The 23,125-nt window shown below is 40.3% G+C and overlaps 2 protein-coding genes across 2 annotated transcripts in view; one reads left to right on the top strand and one right to left on the bottom strand.

The window, feature by feature from the left end:
- Positions 1-23,125, top strand: part of LOC134225010 (protein-L-histidine N-pros-methyltransferase) — a 73,720-nt gene that overhangs the window by 33,561 nt on the left and 17,034 nt on the right. The gene's annotated exons all lie outside the window — the stretch shown is intronic.
- The window catches only part of LOC134224950 (uncharacterized), a 32,348-nt gene that overhangs the window by 1,168 nt on the left and 8,055 nt on the right, over positions 1-23,125 (bottom strand). Inside the window, exon 2 of the mRNA XM_062704624.1 lies at positions 13,299-13,506. Within this exon, the coding sequence (XP_062560608.1) occupies positions 13,300-13,506 (207 nt within the window). The 3' untranslated portion in view covers position 13,299. The remainder of the gene's footprint in view (positions 1-13,298; positions 13,507-23,125) is intronic.

The raw sequence follows: 23,125 nt of genomic DNA, 5'->3' as shown, positions 1-23,125 counted from the left end.
TATTACATCTCAACTTACCTAAACGAGGCCAGGGACGAAACTAAGTTTCGCTAGGATAGGATCGTAGAGTACTACTCACTATAATAGATACCGTAATCCGGGTGAACAATGATCAGCAGGGTAACATTGATCAGTTTCACCACTTTCAAGAAATGACTTTAATATTATTTTCTGTTATCACAAATACTTATTGTGAGTAATGTATCTTAATCTTGGCTAAATTTGCTGCTGAATGATATAAACTTCGGATTGAATGATATAAACTGAATGATATAAACTTCGAATTTGCAATTATTTTTCGCTAAAATTTTAAAAATAAAATTAACATTAATTTTTTAACTCACAGCAAGCTGCCAAAAAAGCACTCAAAATAAGCAAAATAACAAAACAAAATTAAGCTCGTTCCTATAGTTATGTTACAAGTTATCTTAATTTCTTGGTTGAGCCATAGGTTTAGTTTCGAAATTTTGTTTATATTGTTGTAAACGAGATAATTCCACTAGCGGTGATGATGTTTTGCTCGAAACAATCGATGCCATTGCTTCATTGTAAGAGATTCCAACTATATTTGCCTACCTTAAGGCGTTGCATACGCTTGCATACCCAAATTGAAAAATCAAAAAAACTCGACAAAAAACATAAGTTTAAAATTATCAAATGATCAAGAACAACAACCTTATACGTTCTACATGTAGCAGTACTCGTTTTAAAAATATAAAAAAAGCTGTGATTTTACTTACTGGAGAAATATTTACAAAAAAATTAAAAAAAATATCAATGTTCCCCCGGATTACGGTACTAGAGTAAAATGATTCGATCGAAATAAAAATATTCAAACACATTCACTTCTTCTTCTTTTATGGCTCTATATTCCAACGGTAACTTGGGCCTGCTTTTCAAGTATGTATTCTATAAGCATTTCCACAGTTATAAATTTAAAGCTTTCTATGCCCGCCATTGCGTGAGTATGTATCTTGTGTGGCAAGTACAATGGATACATTATCCACAATAGACCTCTTCATGTTTTCAAAAAGTATCAAAAATTCAACCGGTCAGCCCAGAATCACAATTCTTATGCTAAAATAAGACTCCTGTCAAATTTTCAGCTAATTCGGATGAAATTTCGAGGTGGCTCAAGTCAAATTAGTGTTTTTGGGATATTTTCAATTTTCTAAAAAATCTAACACGAAATATAAATGCCGAAAACCATCGCAACAATCTCTATACGGAAGCTTTTGGTGTGCTCTACAAGTCTTGTGAACATTGCGATTCGTTTCGTTCATGTTTTGACCATGTTAAAGTGATTTTCGAGCTATTAAGTGCATAAAAATACTGTTTCACAAAATTCTTCAATTTATTACAAATCATTGGTAAGTTATTACATTATTATTTCCATTTTTTCCTGGACATTTTAGTAATATAATTGCCAATGTACGATTTACCGTTAAATTCTTAAAAATTAGAAGCTAAACCTTTATCATAAATTTGTTTTGAACATAGAAGCTTTGATTTCACTTGTTACTACGATGCACTCAATGGTAAAAGCATACAGACATATGGTGAAATAAACCAAATTTGGAATTCAACTTTGAACAACTTTGAACAACTTGTTTGAAGAAATCCTAACGCGCAAATTTATGACAAATTTTCAGCTTTTGATTTTTAAGAATTTATTGATAAGTCTCACATTAGCATTTATATTACTCAAATATCCAGGGAAAAAAGAGGAATAATAATATAATAAATTAGCGTTGATGTGTCATAAATTCAAGAATTTTGTAGAACAACGACTTTTAAGGGAAACAGTGTTTTTATGCATTTTTTTTAAATTACTTTATTTGCGTGAAGTTTTTATGCACTTAAAAGCACGAAAATCACTTTAACATGGTCAAAACGTGAACGGAATGAATCGCAATGTTCACAAGACTTGTAGAGAACACCAAAAGTTTCCATATAGAGATTGTTGCGATGGTTTTTGGCGTTTATATCTCTTGTTAGATTTTTTACAAAATTGAAAATAGCCCAAAAACTCTAAATCGACTTGAGCCATCTCGAAATTTCATCCGAATTAGCTGAAAATTTGACAGGAGGCTTATTTCAGCATAAGAATTGTGATTCTGTGCTGACCGGTTGAATCCACAAGGAGTCGAGACTGTTTCCCAACCGAAAACATACTAGACTGAACCGAAAATCGAACTCGCCATCTCAGAATTGGCTATCCTACGCATTCAGCTCAAGGCAAATAACTTGTTAAGGGTTAAAGATATTCAAATTATTATGAATAAGACAGTTCAAAGGTTTGCAAGCACTGCACTGCAAGTATGAAAGGGATTTTTATATGATCTATACTTTCGTGATGTGGTTCGTTTTCCCGAACACCGGAGTACTTCTCCAACTCTTCGATGCACACAATCTTCTGACTATCGGTAGAAATCTAAAGTGAGATCGGCGAAATCCAGTATCGATTACGACTAATAGCCTAACCGTGTGCATTCCGCAGCCAATTTCTAAACTGTTTCCCTTTACATAATCAGGAACGCAATAGGTTTGGGAAATGCAAGTGAGCAGCTATATTTAATATTTAATATATAATCAGCTGTATGCACCCGGCCTTGCTCGCAAAGTAGCCAGTTTGATTTGTACTTTTTTCAAAATCGGAAAATGAATAAACTAATTGGTCAACAGGATAATTGTGTTTTCTTATTGATACTTCATCATATGATTGAAAGAAGGTATATTCCATTTGAAAACATTGACTGATTTTGAAAAAAGGGATCAAACTCAAAATAGCCTTATTCTGGGCAAACGTCTATTTCTAAAGAAGGAAAAACATCCACCGCACAAACGTCTATTATTAAAGAAGGGATCACATTCACCATCCAGAAGGAAACACATCAATCATTGCTTTTCACTGGGTACTGGCCACTTAAGATAAAGAATGTGTACTCCAAATTTGGTTGAAATCGGCCAAGGAGGGGTTATGGGTTCAGGAGTTATGATGGAGCATACACACAAACGTACAAACATTGAGTTAATATATATATATATATATATATATATATATATATATATATATATATATATATATATATATATATATATATATATATATATATATATTAGGGTGGCTCAAAAAGCACTTTTTCAAATTTGTTGATGGGCCGCCCTTCGGTTCTATTTGATGCCCTGATGCTCTGGACAAAATTTCAGCCAAATCGGTAAACGTTTGGGCAGTGCTTAACTCGTTGGAAGTTTATATGGAAAAATGTATGCAGAAACATCCAAAAACAGTGATTTGCAGTTGGACGGCCCAATTTACGATCAAGAACCATGATACTCATTCAGTTCTTGTAAAATAAAATACAAAATGTTATGCTGAAAATTGCGAGAAGATTAAAGTTTATTACGCAAAGATATTAGCATTTTACTGGAGTGTTGTAGGGGTGAATTTATTTCTTTTCAAAGGTAAAAGAAACGAAATTTGCTCAAACCCCACTGCAGAGAACTTAGCCGGGCAAACTCGAATCTTCTCGCGGTTTTCTGCATAACATTCTGTATTAAATTCTCCAAGATCTGAATGAGTATCATAGTTCTTCATCGAAAGTTGTGTAGTCCAGCTGCAATTTACTGTTTTTGGATGTTTCTGTATACATTTTTCCATATAAACTTCCAACGAGTTTAGCACCGCCCAAACGTTGACCGATTTGGCTGAAATTTTGTCCAGAGCATCAGGGCATCAAATAGAACGGCGGCCCATCAAAAAATTGAACAAAGTTTTTCCCATACTAATTTGAGCCACCCTAATATATAGGTATATATATTTCTATGGCCCTTCTACCTTTTCAATAAACATCTTTTAAAAATAGAGAATGTGTGTATCAAATCTGGTTGGAATAGGTCAAGGGGTTTGGGAGTTACACTGAATTGCTCATTTTCCAAAGACAACCCCTCCCTTTATACCAGGGCTGCCCAACGTACGGCCCGGGGGCCGGATGCGGCCCTTGGCTCCATTTTTTTGTGGCCCGCGGTGTGTTACAAAAAATACTTCATAATCGGCCCAAAAGCTTTTCTATCTGGCTCAAGAAGCTCCTTCTTATTATCTATTAAATTAATAAATACTGTAGGTTATTACTGATTAAAAAAAATCTGAGTAAGCACGGAGTCGAAAAATGCAGCACGTGCCAGTTTTACTGGTAATGAGACTGGCAATACTAATGAAACCTGATGAAACCGGATGAAACCTTTCCACGACGGAGAACTTGTTAGAGAATGCATATCGGCTGCCTTCTTCACTGGTATTAGTTTCTCGTACAGCACGTTGAAGAGTTAAAGTTCTTACAGAAGATTTAAAAATTACGTTACGTGAACAAGCCACCTGGTTCTGACTCTACCTGCTCGCAATCGATGAAAATACTAAATGTAAAATACAAGGCACATGCAGCTGGTTTCGGAAGGGAACTTTACTACCATCTTCAAATCACAGAGGAATGAGCAGCTTTGATCCCAATGAAGGAAACGACTACCGGTATCGACCTGAGGAAAGCTGTTAGACTTGTATGAAAGAGCTTGGACTCTTCTTTGAAAACAGGTCTAACAACTGATGGAGCTCCTACAATGACGGGAAAGAACACTGGCGTTGGGACACTTGAAAATTAAAACAATTTGTTTATTTGTAAATCAATTGTTAATCAGTCACACAAATAAGCGTTGTGATATTTCTCTAGAGCTGCACATTGCATTTTTCATCGATAAAAAAAACTATGTGCGAAAACAATCAATATTCGTGATGTAGCGTCGCTCGTTAAAAATCAACCTTACCTACGTGATGAAACTCAACCACCACTTATGCTACGTTTAGACAAGGCATGTGAATTGAGCAAGTCGCTTGAATCTAACGCGAACTGAACGTGTAAACACCTTAATTCAATTCACTTGAACGAAAAGAAAGTTGAACATGTTCAACTTTTGGCAAGTTAATTGAATTCAACTGAGTTGTTCAATTCACTTGCCCTGTCAAAACGTAGCATTATACCCAAATGATGTTGACGGAAACGGAAGTAGAATACGAAGATTTGTTTTGTTAGTTCGTTGGCTAACCCATGGTACCTGGCTTGAGGGCGAAATAAAATCACACTGTTTTTACAGGAAGCAAAATCAATGCCCAAGCTGCATGATCCTGGATGGGTGAGTATTGCGAGAAAATAGAAAAATTCGAACGAGGGTCCGACGGTCGACGTCGGAGAGTTGTTCCGCAAACGTCAAATCACTTGATGCACGGAAAATAATGTTGGTTGATTTTTTCGGTGTGAATGTAGATTATTGAAATCAAAGAAAATATGTAACTTTAAACGAGTGTTACATGCCGCTATATATTTTAAATAAGTTTTATGGTACTTTCAAGGCATTTCGGAACGTATTTATGCGATTTTGAAACATTTTAGACTTAACGAATATTCTTGATATCAAGGAATATCAACACTTTTCGCACAGTGCATGTCATTTGAAGTTTCCGACACTCAGTCTTCTTCTTCTTCTTTGCTCCGCAAAATTAGAAGTTTTCTCTGTTCTCGCAATACAACTAACTACTCACTGAGTAGCTTAGCGTTTATAGAACATGTCGCCAAACATCTTAATGATTTGAACATTAAGCAGTAAGTCAGGGATCAACACGTCGAACTTTCATTATCCAACATGCAAAATCTTGGAACAATTTGGCACAATTTCATTAAATCTCGGGTACTTAATCAAAAGGACGTATGTGATTTTGTAAGCAAAAATTCAAACGTTGATTTGTCCAAACTGATAGCAGTCCAACGCAAACCAACACCACCCACAGGTAGCCGAAGGCTTCCGCTATCTGTCTGTGGTGATGGTTTGCGTGGGAGGTGCTATCAGATTGGACAAATCGACGTTTGAATCTTTGTTTACAAAATCACATACGTCATTTTGAATAAGTACCCGAGAAATGTCGTAAACCGATACATTTCTCTAATCCAGTAAAAACAGTTCCTAAAAATCTGTTGAATATGCTGGTAAACTCGAAGCCTTCAGACAGTAGTTTTCAGGCCTATTCGCTAATTGTTGAAAACACAGTTCCTTAGCACCGTTTACTGATGTAAATAATGCACCTGTAATGTTTCAAATGGAGATAATTGATCTCAAATGACAATGAGCTCAAATCAGAATGCAGAAAGACATATCTCTTGTAAGATATTTTCTCTCTTCAGAAGTACATATTACATACCTTGGATCGGCGACGGAAAATTCAGCAGGCTACGTTTATTGTAAAGTTGCTGAACGGAGAAATCGATTGCTCCCATCTCCTTTCGTTGATTGGATTCCGCGTACCTGGAAGAATGCTGAGACAGCGGACATTGCTGCACACTGGATTTCATCGCACTCTATTTGGTTATAACCAGCCCATATGTACCATGATTCGTTTGTTTTCATCGATTGAAGCTGCATTCGATTTCGGAATTTCCACATCCCAGTTTGTGAATAGATTAAAAAGACAGAACCTAATTTAAGCTAATATTCATGTTATTCATTAAGACTGTTGAATGTCAGATGAATTATAAATAAACAAATAAACAAATATACGAATGCAAAAATGGTAACTTGGCTTAGAAACCTCGCGGTTAGTAACTGAGGAAGTGCTGAATGAACATTAAGCAGCGAGGTGGCAGTGTCCCAGTGGGGGATGTAATGCCAAGAAGAAGAAGAAGAAGTTTAATGTTTGATATTTAATTAAGAAAATTATTTTGAGCTTTTTAGTGGAATGTCCTCACTTGTCATAAGACGAGTTTGTACAATCCCATTGAAATTCCACCACTTAATTGTATCTTGACAGATACGTATTTCGACCTCAACAGTAAGGCCGTCTTCAGTGTCTCGTACTTGACTCGACTTTGACTTCGAGTCAAGTACGAGACACTGAAGACGGCCTTACTGTTGAGGTCGAAATACGTATCTGTCAAAATACAATTAAGTGGTGAAATTTCAATGGGATTGTACAAACTCGTCTTATGACAAGTGATATTTAATGTTAAATAATAAATGCAACAGTCCATCATGATGTAGGGAGAGATCCCCCAGCGTCGGACAACTCCCAATACCGGACACTTCTCAAAACAACACTATCAGATACCCCTCCACCATCCAACGTACCGTTGTGCTGGGCCTCTTTTGACTCTGGGGGCTTTTTTAGATTTTGCCTGGAATCGAATCCAGCCAGCCTCAGCATGGTATTGCTGTATAGCCGCGCATCTTACCGCTAGGCTAATGGAGGGCCCCATCATGAATGAACCCGAGATTCCCAAATTGGACGCATAGTCGAATCACTCATAACCCTTCCACATGTGTATAGAACACATTCACATTAGAAGAGCGTGAGTATTTAGAATGTCTGGGGGCTAAACACATTGTTCATCAGCAATTGTACTGATCAAGTCACACATAACATAGGTGGCAGAGCTGCGAAATGGTAAGTTGACATCTGGGAAGGAGCGACCTACTCAGCTCTGGTCCTCATAAGTTCCAATCTCACGCTTCCACGGGTCTTCCGATGACAATCGACCGTCAGCTAAGGGTTTTGTACTTAGCTGGTAGTGCAGCCTGGGCACTGTTGTCCTTCTGACATCAGCTAGAGTGAGTGGGTGCGACCAAAGGGACCATCGTCCCTAACCCCTAATCCCAAGTCGTTAAGAGACCCGTGGCGAGGGGATGCATGACCAGGGGGGTGAAATAATGAGCTAGGCCTTTAACGGAGCCTGTGGGGTACCTGGTCACTAAAGTGGCCCAACCTAGTATGGGGAGAAAAAAAAGTCATCGGATTCTACGGGGCACCCTCCAGGATTTTGCCTTTAGGTAAGAAAATCATTCTCTGAAAATTTCAGCCTGATCGGTTATTGCATAAGCTGGCGCAATTGATTTGAAGTTAATATGGGGGTTTCGGCCGAAATATATGGAAAAATACACCTCTGTTACTATTTTGTACAGGAAATTGGATGGAAAAGCCTGATTGAGCCCAGATTTGCAGGAAATAAAGTTAACATGACCATGAACAATTCGACATAAAATTCTACTATTACTAAATAAACTTTAAATCACTTTTTGGCTGATTTATTTGCAGTTGGGTTGAGCACTTTGAAATTCATTAATTGCCATGAAAACATACGCATGCAATCAAAGGTGCCTGCGATGCGTGATTTCGCGCGCACTGAAACATGAGTAACTGGACGCGCGCCACAACACATATCGCAGCTACTTTCGATTACATGCGCTTGTTTTCAAGGCAATTAATGAATTTCAAAGTGCTCAACCAAACTTCAAATAATTCAGCTTAAAACTAATTTAAAGTTTATTTAATCATAGTAGAATTTTATGTCGAATTGTTGATTGGCATGTTAACTTCATTTCCTGCAAATCTGGGCTCATTCGGGCTCTTCCACCCAATTTGCTGTACGAAATAGTAACAGAGGTGTATTTTTCCATATATTTCGGCCGAAACCCCCATATTAACTTCAAATCAATTGCGCCAGCTTATGCAATAACCGATCAGGCTGAAATTTTCAGAGAATGATTTTCTTACCTAAAGGCAAAATCCTGGAGGGTGCCCCGTAGAATCAGACTACTTTTTGTATCCTGGGCCAGTCTACTGGGCACCCTCCACAGTAATTGTCCCTTACCGCGTCATGCTGGGCTCTGGCGTGGTGGACCTCTTTTCCCGAGGAACTCGTGGAACCAAAATGGAAAACCAAGTCAATTCTTCAATGTGGTAGTAGTGTAGGCGACAACCCCTTCGCAAGAGGTGGGTTGTTCAGGTCTCCGCCTAGAAGGCCAGAGGCAATAGTCGGCAGCTCGGTGAGCAGCGCCAGCGGTAGAGGTTATAGGCGGCCCATGGCTTGTAAAGGCGATGAACCGCAAACGCGATGGGCTTTCGGCCTTCGAGGTGGCAACGGAGCAGCTGGACGCCATCATCGACTTTGCGTCATAGCAGCATAATATCAGTAAAGACCTCAAGAGAAGCTTGCTGAAACTTCGAAAGTCGATGCTGGACGCCAAGCTGGAGAGGGCGGTCGGGACGGCCAAGTGTAAACCCGTGAAATCCATGGAGTCGAGGTCTACCCAGATTAAGGCCCAAGGATTCGCGGGCTCGGGCAAGGTCGAATCGACCGAGGGCGTGCCCCGAGCAGGTGCGACAACCTCGATAACAGAAATTGGTATGAACTAGCCTTGCATAAGAGGTAAAATACCAAAAAATAATACTAAAAACTTATATGCAGAATACTTGAGGCATAACATGCTTAGATATTTCAATACCAAACGAATAATAATTGGACAAGCATTTGGTATTGAAATTCAATTTAATAACTGAGTATGTTATGGCTTAAGTATCGTGCATATAAGTTTTTGGTATTATTCCTTTGGTATTTTACCTCTTATACAGGGCTAGTTCATAACAGAGTATGGTATCAATAACAGGATTAAGTATTACTGAGCCAATTTCTCCTGCTCGGGGTCAGCGAAGACGGTGGTACCAAAGTCTACCCAGACTGAGGCTCAAGTATTTGCGGGCACGTCGGGGGTGACTGCCCAAAGCAGACACAAAAACGGGGGAGACAGTCTACAGGGGATGAGCTCCCTGAGGGCCGCTCCAAAAGGCGGAGGGTTACTACCCTGAACAAGGGTAGTGGGGCTGGGAAGCTGAACCCCGACCAGGTACATCCAAAACCGGGGGAGGAAGAACCTGGAAAGGTCCGTCCACCCAGGAAAAACGGTGGTAAGGGGTTACGGCAGGCTGAGAGCTCTCAGCCGCCCCAGACCAGGGAAATAGAGGGGGATGACGCCTCCTGGTCCCTGGTCAAGAACAAGAGGAAACCGAAGACGTCAAGGGCCGAAAAGAAGGCCCAGGCGAATGAGGGTAGCAAGAAGTCTAGGGTTGGCGCCAATCGCCCCAGGGGCGATGCCCTAGTCATCAAAACGGACGAGGCTAAGTACTCGGACGACTTGAAGGTGATGAAGAGTGACGTCAAGCTCGGTGAACTCGGCGCCGACGTACCCGGATGGGCGAGATGATCCTCGAGCTGAAGCGGGGCGTCTCGCAAAAGGGCGCCGCCTACTAGAAGTTGGCGGAGGAAGTCCTAGGCGAGACGGTTAAGGTGAGGGCACTCACAACGGAGGTGAATTTAAGGGTTAAAGACCTGGACGAGATCACCGAAGTCGAAGAGCTCGTCACGGCACTGCGGCGACAGTGTGAAGTGGAGACGCCCACCGCAGCCGTTCGGCTACGGAAAAGTCCGGCAGGGACACAGGTAGCATTGGTTCGGCTATCTGCAGCGGACGCCTCCAAGGTAGTCAAGTTAGGGAGCGTCAAGGTGGGATGGTCGGTGTGCCCTGTGAGCATATACGAGCAACGAGCAACCCGAAGTTTGCTTCAAGTGCCTGGAACCGGGGCACAAGCAATGGGACTGCAAAGGCCCTGACAGAAGCAATCTCTGCCGACGCTGCGGATTGGAGGGACATGAGGCACAATGCTGCACGACCCCTCCCAATTGTTTGATTTGTTCCAGCAATGAACAGCAAGCACCCCATGGGGGGTTCGACGTGCCCGGCGTTTAAGAGTGCTGCAAAATGAAAGTGCAGGTAACGCAGTTCGCTTGCTCGGCCTTGCCCGAGTGTTTGGTGTGCGCAGGTTTAGAGGAAACGGTGGAACACGTGTTGTTCGTTTGCCCACGTTTTCGCGCAATGCGTGACCACATGCTTGCCACATGTGGTCTGGACACTACCCCGGACAACCTAGTTCGGAAGATGTGTAAAGATGAAGTTGGCTGGAACGCTGTTTTATCGGCTATCGCCTCGGAGCTACACAGAAGGTGGCGCGTGGACTCAAGGATGGCTAGTTCAGGCGCAAATAAGAGGTGGTCCAAGGGATCGGAGTCGGCTTCATGGGTCATACCGGTGGTCATGCTCTGATGTCGAACTCGATCATTTTATCGAACAAGTGGCCGTGCGAAGAACAACATGGTATCGTCGCTTTCGCGGCGTCGGTCAACCGGGCGGGTTCCGAGCCCGAGGACGGAAAGGGGTCCTCGTCAAGTCTGGGGCAGACGTAGACACCGCGTCGGCAACCCGGGCTGAAGCCATGAGCAGAATAACAAAACGTGATTTGGACTTGATTGATATAAGAGATAAAAGAACAGGCAACAATATCAAAAATCTGCACCGAAATATCATTTTAATATCAAGATATGCTATGGATAAGAACAAACGAATGGCACATGATATTGATCACTTCTTACAAATAGCATAACTTGATCTCCTCATGATATTTTAGTGCAAAATATTGATATTGTCGTCTGATCTTTTATCTCTTATATCAAACATGTCCATACCTGATTTTGCTATCTTATCAACATTTGATATTATTGAGCTATTTTCGTCTACTCGGGAAGTCCCTCTGTGTGTTGGCGAATAGACCCTGTCGCAGAGAGGTCAATTTGGGGTGCACGCGGCATCATTATTCTTGTTCGTTTGCCCACGTTTTCGCGCAATGCGTGACCACATGCTTGCCACATGTGGTCTGGACACTACCCCGGACAACCTAGTTCGGAAGATGTGTAAAGATGAAGTTGGCTGGAACGCTGTTTTATCGGCTATCGCCTCGGAGCTACACAGAAGGTGGCGCGTGGACTCAAGGATGGCTAGTTCAGGCGCAAATAAGAGGTGGTCCAAGGGATCGGAGTCGGCTTCATGGGTCATACCGGTGGTCATGCTCTGATGTCGAACTCAATCATTTTATCGAACAAGTGGCCGCGCGAAGAACAACATGGTATCGTCGCTTTCGCGGCGTCGGTCAACCGGGCGGGTTCCGAGCCCGAGGACGGAAAGGGGTCCTCGTCAAGGCTGGGGCAGGCGTAGACACCGCGTCGGCAAGTCCCTCTGTGTGTTGGCGAATAGACCCTGTCGCAGAGAGGTGAATTTGGGGTGCACGCGGCATCATTATTCTTGATACCAGTCGTGCAGAGGGAAGCAGGCGCGAAGTCGACCCTTCCCACCTTCCGAGGACATAGGGCGTGGTAAGGCCACCTGGAAAGCCGGCAATGCGCTGGCACGATACCATGGTGTTCTTCTAAAAAAGCGAGTCACGATGTTCGGTGCTGCAAGGACACGCAGCTAACCTCGAGGGTGCGTTGTGCACTGGCCCCTAGCCCCCCTTTGAAGCATTACTTTCTGGTTGTACCGAAGGGACTATGGGCTTGACGGCAATGGAAACGGTTCAGCGGGTCGGGGATGTAGTCTTGCCTTCCTCGTTTGCTGTTGGAGGTGGTTCCTAACCCCGCACTTCCTGGACAACCCAGGATGTCTGTTGAGCAGATTTCCCCTCCATTGCTTAGGAAGAAAAAAAAAACAGGTTGCAGGGTGAGCACCCAAGTAAGCCTCCTACGGCACGAGTACCTGTGTGAGCGTGAATGAGCGAGTACAGTAAGTACTGCCTATCCCCCAGAAGTATTCCTGGGGGAAATTATGAGCGGAGCCCAGAGGGGTTTAGTCGGTATTACCTTCACTGGTCGAGTCCGATACTGCAGTTCACTGCGTATGTTAGCTTGGCAACTACTTATCACGTGTGCTGGGTCGTGCGTAAATGCATTCTCCCTTGTAAAAAAAAGTATTTCCCGATGTTCACGAGTATGTGAATAATTCACATTCAGTGTTCATCACGAGTTGATGAAAATGTGCTCAAGTTGAACATGTTTGTCAATGCTTACGAATTTAAGAAATGGATTATTTTGTCGTATCACTAATACTATTTACAACTGTTGATGCCGTTTCCCTGAATTGATCTTGCGACCTCGTTGAATATTTTCAACATTTTTTCCTAAACATATTTTTCATGTTCATTGCATCAGGGTATGTAAGTTCTTAATGAAACTTTTATGTGGGTACATCGAATATAGGAGTAGTTACAGTAACTCATATAAAACCAAATTTGGTCACATTTGGGTTTGCTGCAACCAAATTAGTGTGAGGGACTAGCGACTGGTTGTTTTTATATTTTTTCCAGTTCCCCTTTGAACAAAGTCAATTTGGTCACGTTGTGCCTTTCTGTACACCAAAGTATGGAGGCTATATGTTCACTCCAAAAACGAATTTTGAATAAGAGGCGGGGGTCGACTTTCAAAAACCAATGAACTCTGCTCGACGAATTGACGAATCAAAGAATAAACTTTAATTAAATAAGTATGTTATTAAACTCGATATATGTACCTATACTATATTTTATTTCACAGTAAAACTACCTTAGCGTCTTGATGTTACAATTTCCATCATTGGGTTGTTCTGCAGTTTTAAAACGTACTCCTGATTAATGCTTTCCAATCCACAATGGGGGCACTTCAAAACTAGCTTTGGGATTATAGGACTAGATTTTTCTTTGGTGTTAATGATGAATTTTTCTGCACAATCACGATGAAATAGGTGCTTGTTTTTGCAAATGACAAAATTTCCCTGAAAAAAAAAAACAAGATGCGTTATTTAAGTATGTTTATTATTTGAATTTCGAAATCAAATTATTAAATTGTCTGAGTTATATAAACATATCAATCACAAACAAAAAGCAAAATGATTTTATAAATTTTCGATACATTTGATAAACGACTTTTTACTATTTTTACCTAGGCTGACCATCTTCTTTTTCTTATTCAATGGCTCTAAAGCCTGTCCACGTTAAATTTCGGACACTGAGACAATGTCCAACTGATTTGTAGCCATTTTATCTCTTTGGACAAGAAGGAAAACCCGCTGAAGGAATAACATAAAACGGAGAGATTCAACTGTCGTGTAAATTGATCTCCTCAGTGGTTTGTGAAAATTTTAAAAAATCGCATTGGATGATGGGTGTCCGAAATTTAACGTGGACAGGCTTTACTACTTATCCGAGCGGGAGCGACGACCTCGATAACAGATATTGGTATAAACTAGCCTTGCATAAGAAATAATATACCAAAAAATAATACCATAAATTAATATGCAAAATACTTTCGGCATAACATGCTTAGGTATTTCAATACCAAACGAATAATAATTTTTGATGCGTTTGGTATTGTAATAACAGAGTATGTTATGCCTGAAGTATTGTGCATATTAATTTTTCGAATTATTTTTTGGTATTTTACCTCTTATGTAAGGCTAGTTCATAACAGAGTATGATATCAATAACAGAATGAGGTATTATTGAGTTAATTTCTCCTGATCGGACAGTGTTCCATTAGTTATTATTAGTTATTGAAAACTTTTCAATGGCGGCCAATTGCATGAGTGTGTATCTGGTTTGGCAAATTGAATGGATACACTATGCCCAGGGAGCTAAAAATATTTCCCACCCGAAAACATCCTAGGCCGGACCGAGAATCAAACTCGCCATCTGCGGATTTGCAATTCTCCGCCTTTGCTCGTAACGCTAACTAGAGACCCCCATCATCTGCAAATCAAATAAGGTGATTTTCTAATTATATGATTTTAAGATTCTTACAGAAAGAAGGAAGAGGGAAGACAACAGAAAATAAAATTAAAGATCAAGGAGAAAAAAGCAAGAATAAAGAAAAAGAAGAAAAAAGAAGGAAGTAGATGAAGAAAGAAAGAAGTAATAAAACATGCGAAGTTAGAAGTTAGAAAGAATAAAAACGAAGGAAAAAAAAAAGAAAATGAGAAGAATAGGAAGGAAAGAAAAAACTAAATTGAACTTTACTGGCTAGAAAGTTATTTAGAGCTATTATTGGAGTTGATTCATAAAATAATTTCGTACCATCACATTTAATTCCACCACTTGATTGTAAATTAACAGATACAGCAGATTACAGTGGGCTGGACATGTAGTGTGTGTGCTGGAAGAGAGACCAACAAAAGTCATGTTTAGCATGACAAGCGTTGAACTTTATTTTACTGTAGTATTTTATTTTCAATATGCAATGCTGAGAGTTCAATCGTTTCAATCACTACTGCCATCGACTTGTTCTCAATGCCTTTATCTGTAAAGTTACATTCAAGTGGTGGAATTAAATAGGCTAAAAAGCAAGACCATGCTGAAGGTGTTGGATTCACACTAATCTGCAAGGCGGTAATGTCCTAATGGGAGATGTAATGCAAATAATAAAAAGAAGAACTCGTCTTACGACAAATGATAGAAAAGATGTCAATAACTGAGGAAATGCGAATAGAAGAAATGCTGGCTAAGATCCAGTTGGAATAAAGAGCCGTTGAAGAAGAAGGCTATATTAGCAGTTCCAGTTAACACAAGATCGTATATGGTGTCACATAAGATGCTAAAGTGAATGCGCTATAGATACTTTCTCATTCAACATGTACGTATATCGCCTATCGCCTCCACTTTATCATCTCAAATCATCATATACATATTATGTGTTGACTGGGATGCTCGGTGAGATCTGAATATGTTCGTGAAGCCGCTATACCTATAATAGAAACCTATAGAAACCACTGGTAGAAAGATGAAGCGCTATCCCAAAAAGGACTCGAGAGGCAGCTCTATGATAAGAATAGCGATGAGGACTCTTGCTGCGATGCTCTGAGGCCTAACCTATGGGAGGCATAGCGAATTGCATACATATCTACATCTTTTATGTACATTCAGTGGCGTAGCCAGAAAATTGGTCTGGGGAGGGGTTTCTGAACATTTTTTTTTTTCGAAAAAAAAAAAATTTCTCCTTAAAATTTTGTCTCTGGGGGGGGGGTTATGCCCGAAACCACCTTCGTGGCTACGCCACTGTGTACATTGCATTGAATGAAATGCATAAAATATATTTGCATATATATTTCTCATCTAGACAAACCCAGATTTTTCTAAAATATTATTCAAATTTGTCGAAAAAAGGGTTAACAGATGGGTATTAATCTTTTATTTGTACTCTGGGGTCAATATGATTCTAGGCCACTTTGAAAGGCTGCCATTTTTTTTAGTTTTCAACCGATTCCCCTAATTTTTGGTAGTTTGATAAAACTCGCCAAAATAAATTCCTTGTAAATATCTGTACATTAGGGTGTCCCAAAAAAAATCGATGTTCGAAAAGTCATGGTGCTCAACCCTGAAATGAAAGATATACCTGTCTGGATAATTTTTGTAGAACAAACCGAATTTCTAAAAAATCGTTTAGAGGTCGCGCCAGATCGATTTTTGAAAAATGAGCTTTTTTTAGGTAAAAAATCAAATATTGGGTCCTTTCACAATTTTTTTCAGGGTCACCCATTCGTTTTATATTTTTTTATTTTTCTGTGGATCTTTGCCCATATCCTCCATGAATTAGTTTTTGGTATTGTGCGTTTTTACAGTCTGCAGAACTTTTTAAATATCGAAAAATACACATTTTTTTGACGAATTTTCGCAGTTATTTCATCTTAACACAAAAAATATTTTTTTCTCGTTCGGAAAAACTTAGATACTACAAAGAGTTATTTATAGCGAGTATTTTCATAAAAAAATATCCAAGAAATATTGTTCTGGGGCTGAGATATTGCAGTTTTAGTAAATAGTCAAAAAGTGTACAAATTCGATACTTTTTCTTTACATGTTATAATTTCATCAAAATTGCACCAATATTTTAATTTAAATTAAAAAAAAACAAAAGCAAATAAATGGGAATATTTTCTAGGTAACATAGCTTTTCTTTCCGATGGAGTTGGTTACCTGAATTACAGGATTTTGTCGGAGTATATGGATGGAGCCAGTTATAAAATGATATCACACCCAACAGTTAATATGTAGCAATATACAAGTAATCAGGTTTACTATGATCTCTTTATTAGTTTTGATTCAATCATAGGATGCTTTTCACGGCATACAAAAAACAAGGCAGGCTCAGCACGTATGTAAACATTTAGTTTGAACGTAAACATGTGTCGTCACTACTATCTTCGCACAAGCTGAACTGAGACGATGCTCTACGGTCTCAGCATGCTTACTTTTGTACTCTAACATGTGGCTTTAAAATATGCGTCACTCTTGATGTGTCATTTTTACGTTTTTACTTTACGTTTATTCCGTTTTTTTTTTCAATATCTCAAGTGAACTCATGGAAAAGCTGTCGAACTGATACGACGAAACAAATTGTTTGACTGTCATATGACATATAAAAAGCATCACGGTATACAGACAACAAGGTAGGCTCGTAAGAAAAGTGACACGTCAAGAGTGAAACACATTTTAACGCCACATGTTAGAGTACAAAAGTAAGCATGCTTAGACCGTAGAGCATCGTCTTAGTTCAGCTTGTGCGAAGATAGTAGTGACGAATCATGTTTACGTTCAAACTGAATGTTTACATACGTGCTGAGCCTGCCTTGTTTTTTTTTGTATACCGTGAAAAGCATACTATGATTGAATCAAAACTAATAAAGAGATCTTAGTAAACCTGATTACTTGTATATTGCTACATATTAACTGTTGGGTGTGATATCATTTTATAACTGGCTCCATCCATATACTCCGACAAAATCCTGTAATTCAGGTAACCAACTCCATAGGAAAGAAAAGCTATGTTACCTAGAAAATATTCCCATTTATTTGCTTTTGAATTTTTTTTAATTTAAATTAAAATATTGGTGCAATCTTGATGAAATTATAACATGTAAAGAAAAAGTATCGAATTTGTACACTTTTTGACTATTTACTAAAACTGCAATATCTCAGCCCCAGAACAACATTTCTTGGATATTTTTTTATGAAAATACTCGTTATAAATAGCTCTTTGTAGTATCTAAGTTTTTCCGAACGAGAAAAAATTATTTTTTGTGTTCGGATGAAATAACTGCGAAAATTCGTCAAAAAAATGTGTATTTTTCGATATTTAAAAAGTTCTGCAGACTGTAAAAACGCACAATACCAAAAACTAATTCATGGAGAATATGGGCAAAGATCCACAGAAAAATTAAAAAATATAAAACGAATGGGTGACCCTGAAAAAAAATTGTGAAAGGACCCAATATTTGATTTTTACCTAAAAAAAAGCTCATTTTTCAAAAATCGATCTGGCGCGACCTCTAAACAATTTTTTAGAAATTTGGTTTGTTCTACAAAAATTATCCAGACAGGTAAATCTTTCATTTCAGGGTTGAGCACCATGACTTTTCGAACATCGATTTTTTTTGGGACACCCTACTGTACATAAATTGATTGAATAAAACCACAGATAATGATAAAACTGAATATAAAACCACAAAAAAAATATCTGTGTCTGGAATGAAATTTGAAAGTAAGTAGGCAATTTTATTTTAATTTGTGAAGAACTTCAGACACATAATCTATTTATTGGTGCCAAATCTCACACTGTAACACACTTCGTCAAAGTGATCAACCGTGTTACGAAGGGATACTCTTTCCTCCCTCTTCCTACAGGAGCTAGGCAGAAGGAAGGTCGTAAAATTTATACCATCACGAATATTAAAAAAGACAGGGACATCATCTTCGACCAAGGGCCATACAGACTGAACACTTAACACCTAGCATGAGATAACGGACGCATAACACCCAGTGAACCGGTGGAGAATATTTCAACAAATATTGACTTCTAAAACTTTCTCCTATAAAACATTTTTTATGCCTGCCGTATCCTTACGAACTACCAAATCTATAGATTCGTTTCTAATTCTATCATGAACATGAAGATCTATGATACTCGTTCAGTTCTTGCAGAACTAAATAGCGAATGTTATGCTGAAGGCCGGGAGATGATTAGAGTCTATCAAGCAAAGTTATTAGCAATCGTCGCGGTTAAATTGGTGAATGTGTAAAAAAAATAAAATTTACTCAAACTACCCTTTAGAGAAATGCATATAACTAACCCCATCCTTCCAGACGAAGGGGTCTATGACCATCAGACCTCTTCATGTTTTCAAAAAGTATCGAAAATATAACCGGTCAGCCCAGAATCCTAATTTTTATGCTGAAAAAAGCCTTCTGTCAAATGTTTAGCTGATTCGGATAAAATTTCGAGGTGGGTCAAGTCGATTTTGAGTTTTTTTTGAGTTTCAATTTTGAAAAAAATCTAACAATAGATATAAACGCTGGAAATCATCGCGACAACGTCTAAATAAAAGCTTTTGGTGTGCTCTATAAGTCTTATGAACATTGCAATTCGTTTCGTTCACGCTTTGACCAACACTGTTTCCTCTAAAAGTCGTTGTTCTACGTTTTGAAATTGTCACAAATCATTGTTAATATATTATATTATCATTCCTCTTTTTTTCCTTAGATATTTGAGTAATGCAATTGCCAATGTGCGATTTACCGTTAAATTCTTAAACATCCGAAGCTAAACATTTGTATTGAATTTGCACTTTAGTTTCTCCAAATAAGTTATTCGAATAATTTGTTTCAAGAGCGGGCTTGGTAGTCATATGGCTACTGCTTCTGCCTCATATGCAGGAGGTCGTGGGTTCAATCCCAGGTCCGTTCCATTATCCTACTATGTATCTTTCTCTATATTTCTCATGTTCTAGCAATCGCTAGAACTGGAAATGGACTTCCATACCGTTTCCATTACTATTCCTATACCTTCAACTTGAGTATTCTAACAGTAATCTGCTAGAATTGGAAATGAACTATATAAAGCTCGTTTCCTACATCCAATTAGAAATTCCATCAGTTGCCTTCTCCTATCTATCACATTGGCAGCTCGTTAACCAAGGCGGACCTCTGCCTCTCGAACCTAACCCAAAAATTCCAACAAATTCCGCATGAACTCGTGGCAAGTGCAGAGTTATATTCGGCTGGCAGTGGGCGAGTGATTGCATCATCATTTATATTCAAATCAAGCTCAATAAGTTATTCGAATAATTTGTTTCAAAAAATCCTCAAGTGCTAATTTAAGACAAATTTTTTACAATTTAACTGTAAATCGTACATAAGCAGGCATATTACTAAAACGTTCAGAGAAAATCATGGAATGATAAAATTAAAAAAAAATGCGTTAATTCCTAATAAATTTGATAATGTTGTAGAGCAACGACTCATGAGTAAAGCAGTATTTTTAAGCACTTGAAAGCTTTAAAATCACTGAAACATGGTTAGGGGCTGTCCATTTACCACGTGGATAGGTTTTGGTCAGTTTCAGATACCCCCTCCCCCAGCGTGGACAATTCTTCATATAAATTTTCAAAAATTAGTATGAACCATGGACAGTCGACATAATCCCCCACCCCACCAAAATTGTACACGTGGTATATGGTCAGCCCCTAAGAACCTAATCGAAATGAATCGCAATGTTCACAAGACTTGTAGAACTCACTAATAACTTTCGTTTAGAGGTTGTTGCGATGACTTTCGACGTTCATCAGCTAGAGTGAGAAGGTACGTCTCGAGCGTCTGTTCGCCAGAAGGTGCGGCTCAAACAGCGTCTGCCTGGTACCCAGCGGCTGATTAACGAAATGCTGTATCGCGTCAGCTATACCTAAGGTGGTAGTCCCATCAGCGCGATGTAAGTAACGCGACCCCGGTAAGGTAGCTTACTGAAGCCTTTCAAATACCACGAAAAATGGTGATAGAAGAAAAAGAGAACATTATTTTTGGCAACCGATCCGGCAACGAAATAAGGACTATGATTGGAAACTCGGTACCTGGAATGTCAGGACCCTAAATGAACCTGGACGAGTGAGCCTTCTGGCTCGCGAACTGCAGAAGGTTGGAGTGAACGTGGCCTCTATTCAAGAAGTCCGATGGCCCATATCCGGAGAACGTGAATTCCGAGCCGTGGAACCCACGACCAACAATTCAAGTATAACATCTATCACAGCGGCGGCGGAAAAGCAGAGCATGGAGTTGGTTTCGTAGTAATGGGCAAGCAGATGAAGCGAGTGATGCGGTGGAAACCCATTAGCGAACGAATTTGTGTGTTGAGAATACGGGGCAAATTCTTCAATTACAGCCTAATCAACGTTTACGCACCGACAAACGATAAATACGACAACGTGAAGGACACGTTTTATGAATGTCTTGATAAAGCCTATGGAGAGTGCCCAAAGCATGACGTGAAAATTGTTATCGGAGACGCTAACGCTCAGTTCGGTAGAGAGGACTTTTTCCGTCCCATAATCGGTAGGGGCCCTCCTTAGCCGTGCGGTAAGACGCGCGACTACAAAGCAAAACCATGCTGAGAGTGGCTGGGTTCGATTCCCGGTGCCGGTCTAGACAATTTTCGGCTTGGAAATTGTCTCGACTTCCCTGGGCATAAAAGTATCATCGTGTTAGCCTCATGATATACAAATGCAAAAATGGTAACTTGGCTTAGAAACCTCGCAGTTAATAACTGTTTTTTTTTTCTTTAGCAAGGGTAAACGGAAATCGGCAACCAGACACCTGAGGAGGTACTCAGGTAGTGTGGGGATGGGTATGTCATGTAACTCTTACCCGACCCACTAAAACCAAAACCCTTTCGCCAGTCCGTACCCCCGGCCCGCAATCAAGCAATACATCAGGGGGGGGACTATTGAGAACGCTCACGCCTATGCTAACGCACTTGACGTCAATACACACAACATCGACTTCAAGGGTGGCTACCTCACCACCCGTCGATCGCAAGCTATGATAGTAACCTATCGGTCCGTATCATAATCCCCGACAACAACCACTGCGAGTGAACCGCAATGACCTCTATATCTAAATACTGAGGTCCCCGCAGCCCACCCGCGACATGTTGGTTGTCGGGGTGAGCAAAGTGTTCACTGCATCACAGGTGCCCTTACTGCACTCGTTGGTTTTGTTCAAGACGCCACCACCGCTGCAGTTTCGACATAATCTGTTGAGATGCTGTGTTCACTGCATTCCGTATAGCTTCCTCCCGGCATATCCTCTCAACGAGGTTGTCCGGGGTTATATCCATACCACTAATAAGCAGCATGGCATTGCGTTCTATCTCGAATCGCGGGCATGCGAACATCACATGCTCTGCCGATTCTACCTCACCTACACATTCAGGACACTCCGCAGAATCTGCGAAGCCAAACATGTGTATGAATTTCTTAAAGCAGCCATGTTCAGACAACACACACCTGTGTTAGGTGGAAGTTGACTTGACCATGCTTCCTATCAACCCAGTTGGACACATCTGGAATCAGTCTGTGGGTCCAACGACCTTTGACTGCGGTGTCCCATGCTCTTTGCCATTTAAGCAACGAAGATGCTCTCTTGACACGTCGCACTTGCACTGTTGGACATCATTCGTGATAAAGATTTTATCGCCAATGAAGCCCGCTGACATGCATAATCGACGTGGCTCGTAAAATTAAGCTTATCATCGATCATCACGCCCAGATGCTTGAGAGACCTCACGGAGTTAACTGTGCAGGTCCCTATTCTTATCCTCGCCTGTTGCAACCCATGACGGTTATGCACTACCACGACTTCCGTCTTGTGATGTGCAAGGGACAACCGCCTCGAGTTGAGCCATTCCTCCACTCTGCCAATCGCGTATGAAGCCTTCACTTCGACTTCGTCGAGAGTGTCTCCTGTTACCTCCAGCATTACGTCATCCGCGAAGCCTTCTATTTTCACACCGGCCGGGAGACTTAGGCGTAATACTCCATCGTACATAATATTCCACAGAACCGGTCCGAGGATCGATCCCTGTGGAACACCCGCGGACACTACGATCGACTTTTGACCAGCATCAGTGTCGTATAACAGCACCCTATTCTGAAAATAGCTTTTCAGTATCCTGCACAGGTAATCCGGAACTCTCAATCGGTGCAGGGGATCAGCAATTGCTGCCCAGCTAGCATTGTTAAACGCGTTTTTTACATCAAGTGTAATCAACGCGCAGTACCTAATACCTCTTCTGTTTAAACCTCTCGCTATCTTGGCCGTATCCGTTACCGCTCGAATTGCTTCGATGGTAGAACGGCCCTTACGGAAGCCATACTGGTTGCTAGATAAGCCACCAGCACACTCTGCATAAGCCGACAATCTATTCAGAACGACCCTCTCTAGCAGAACAACAGAATAGAACAGAACTATTTGGCACGGCAAATGCTGGGTAAAGCGTACCATTGGTACTTCGCGTACCTGAAGGAATAAAATAGACCTTATCTCGCGGTCCTTAGCCTCTTACCCAGCAACTCC

Source organism: Armigeres subalbatus, chromosome 3 (assembly GCF_024139115.2).
Source record: "Armigeres subalbatus isolate Guangzhou_Male chromosome 3, GZ_Asu_2, whole genome shotgun sequence".
Taxonomy (NCBI): Eukaryota; Metazoa; Arthropoda; class Insecta; order Diptera; family Culicidae; genus Armigeres; species Armigeres subalbatus.
This window is presented reverse-complemented; position numbering and strand designations above follow the sequence as displayed.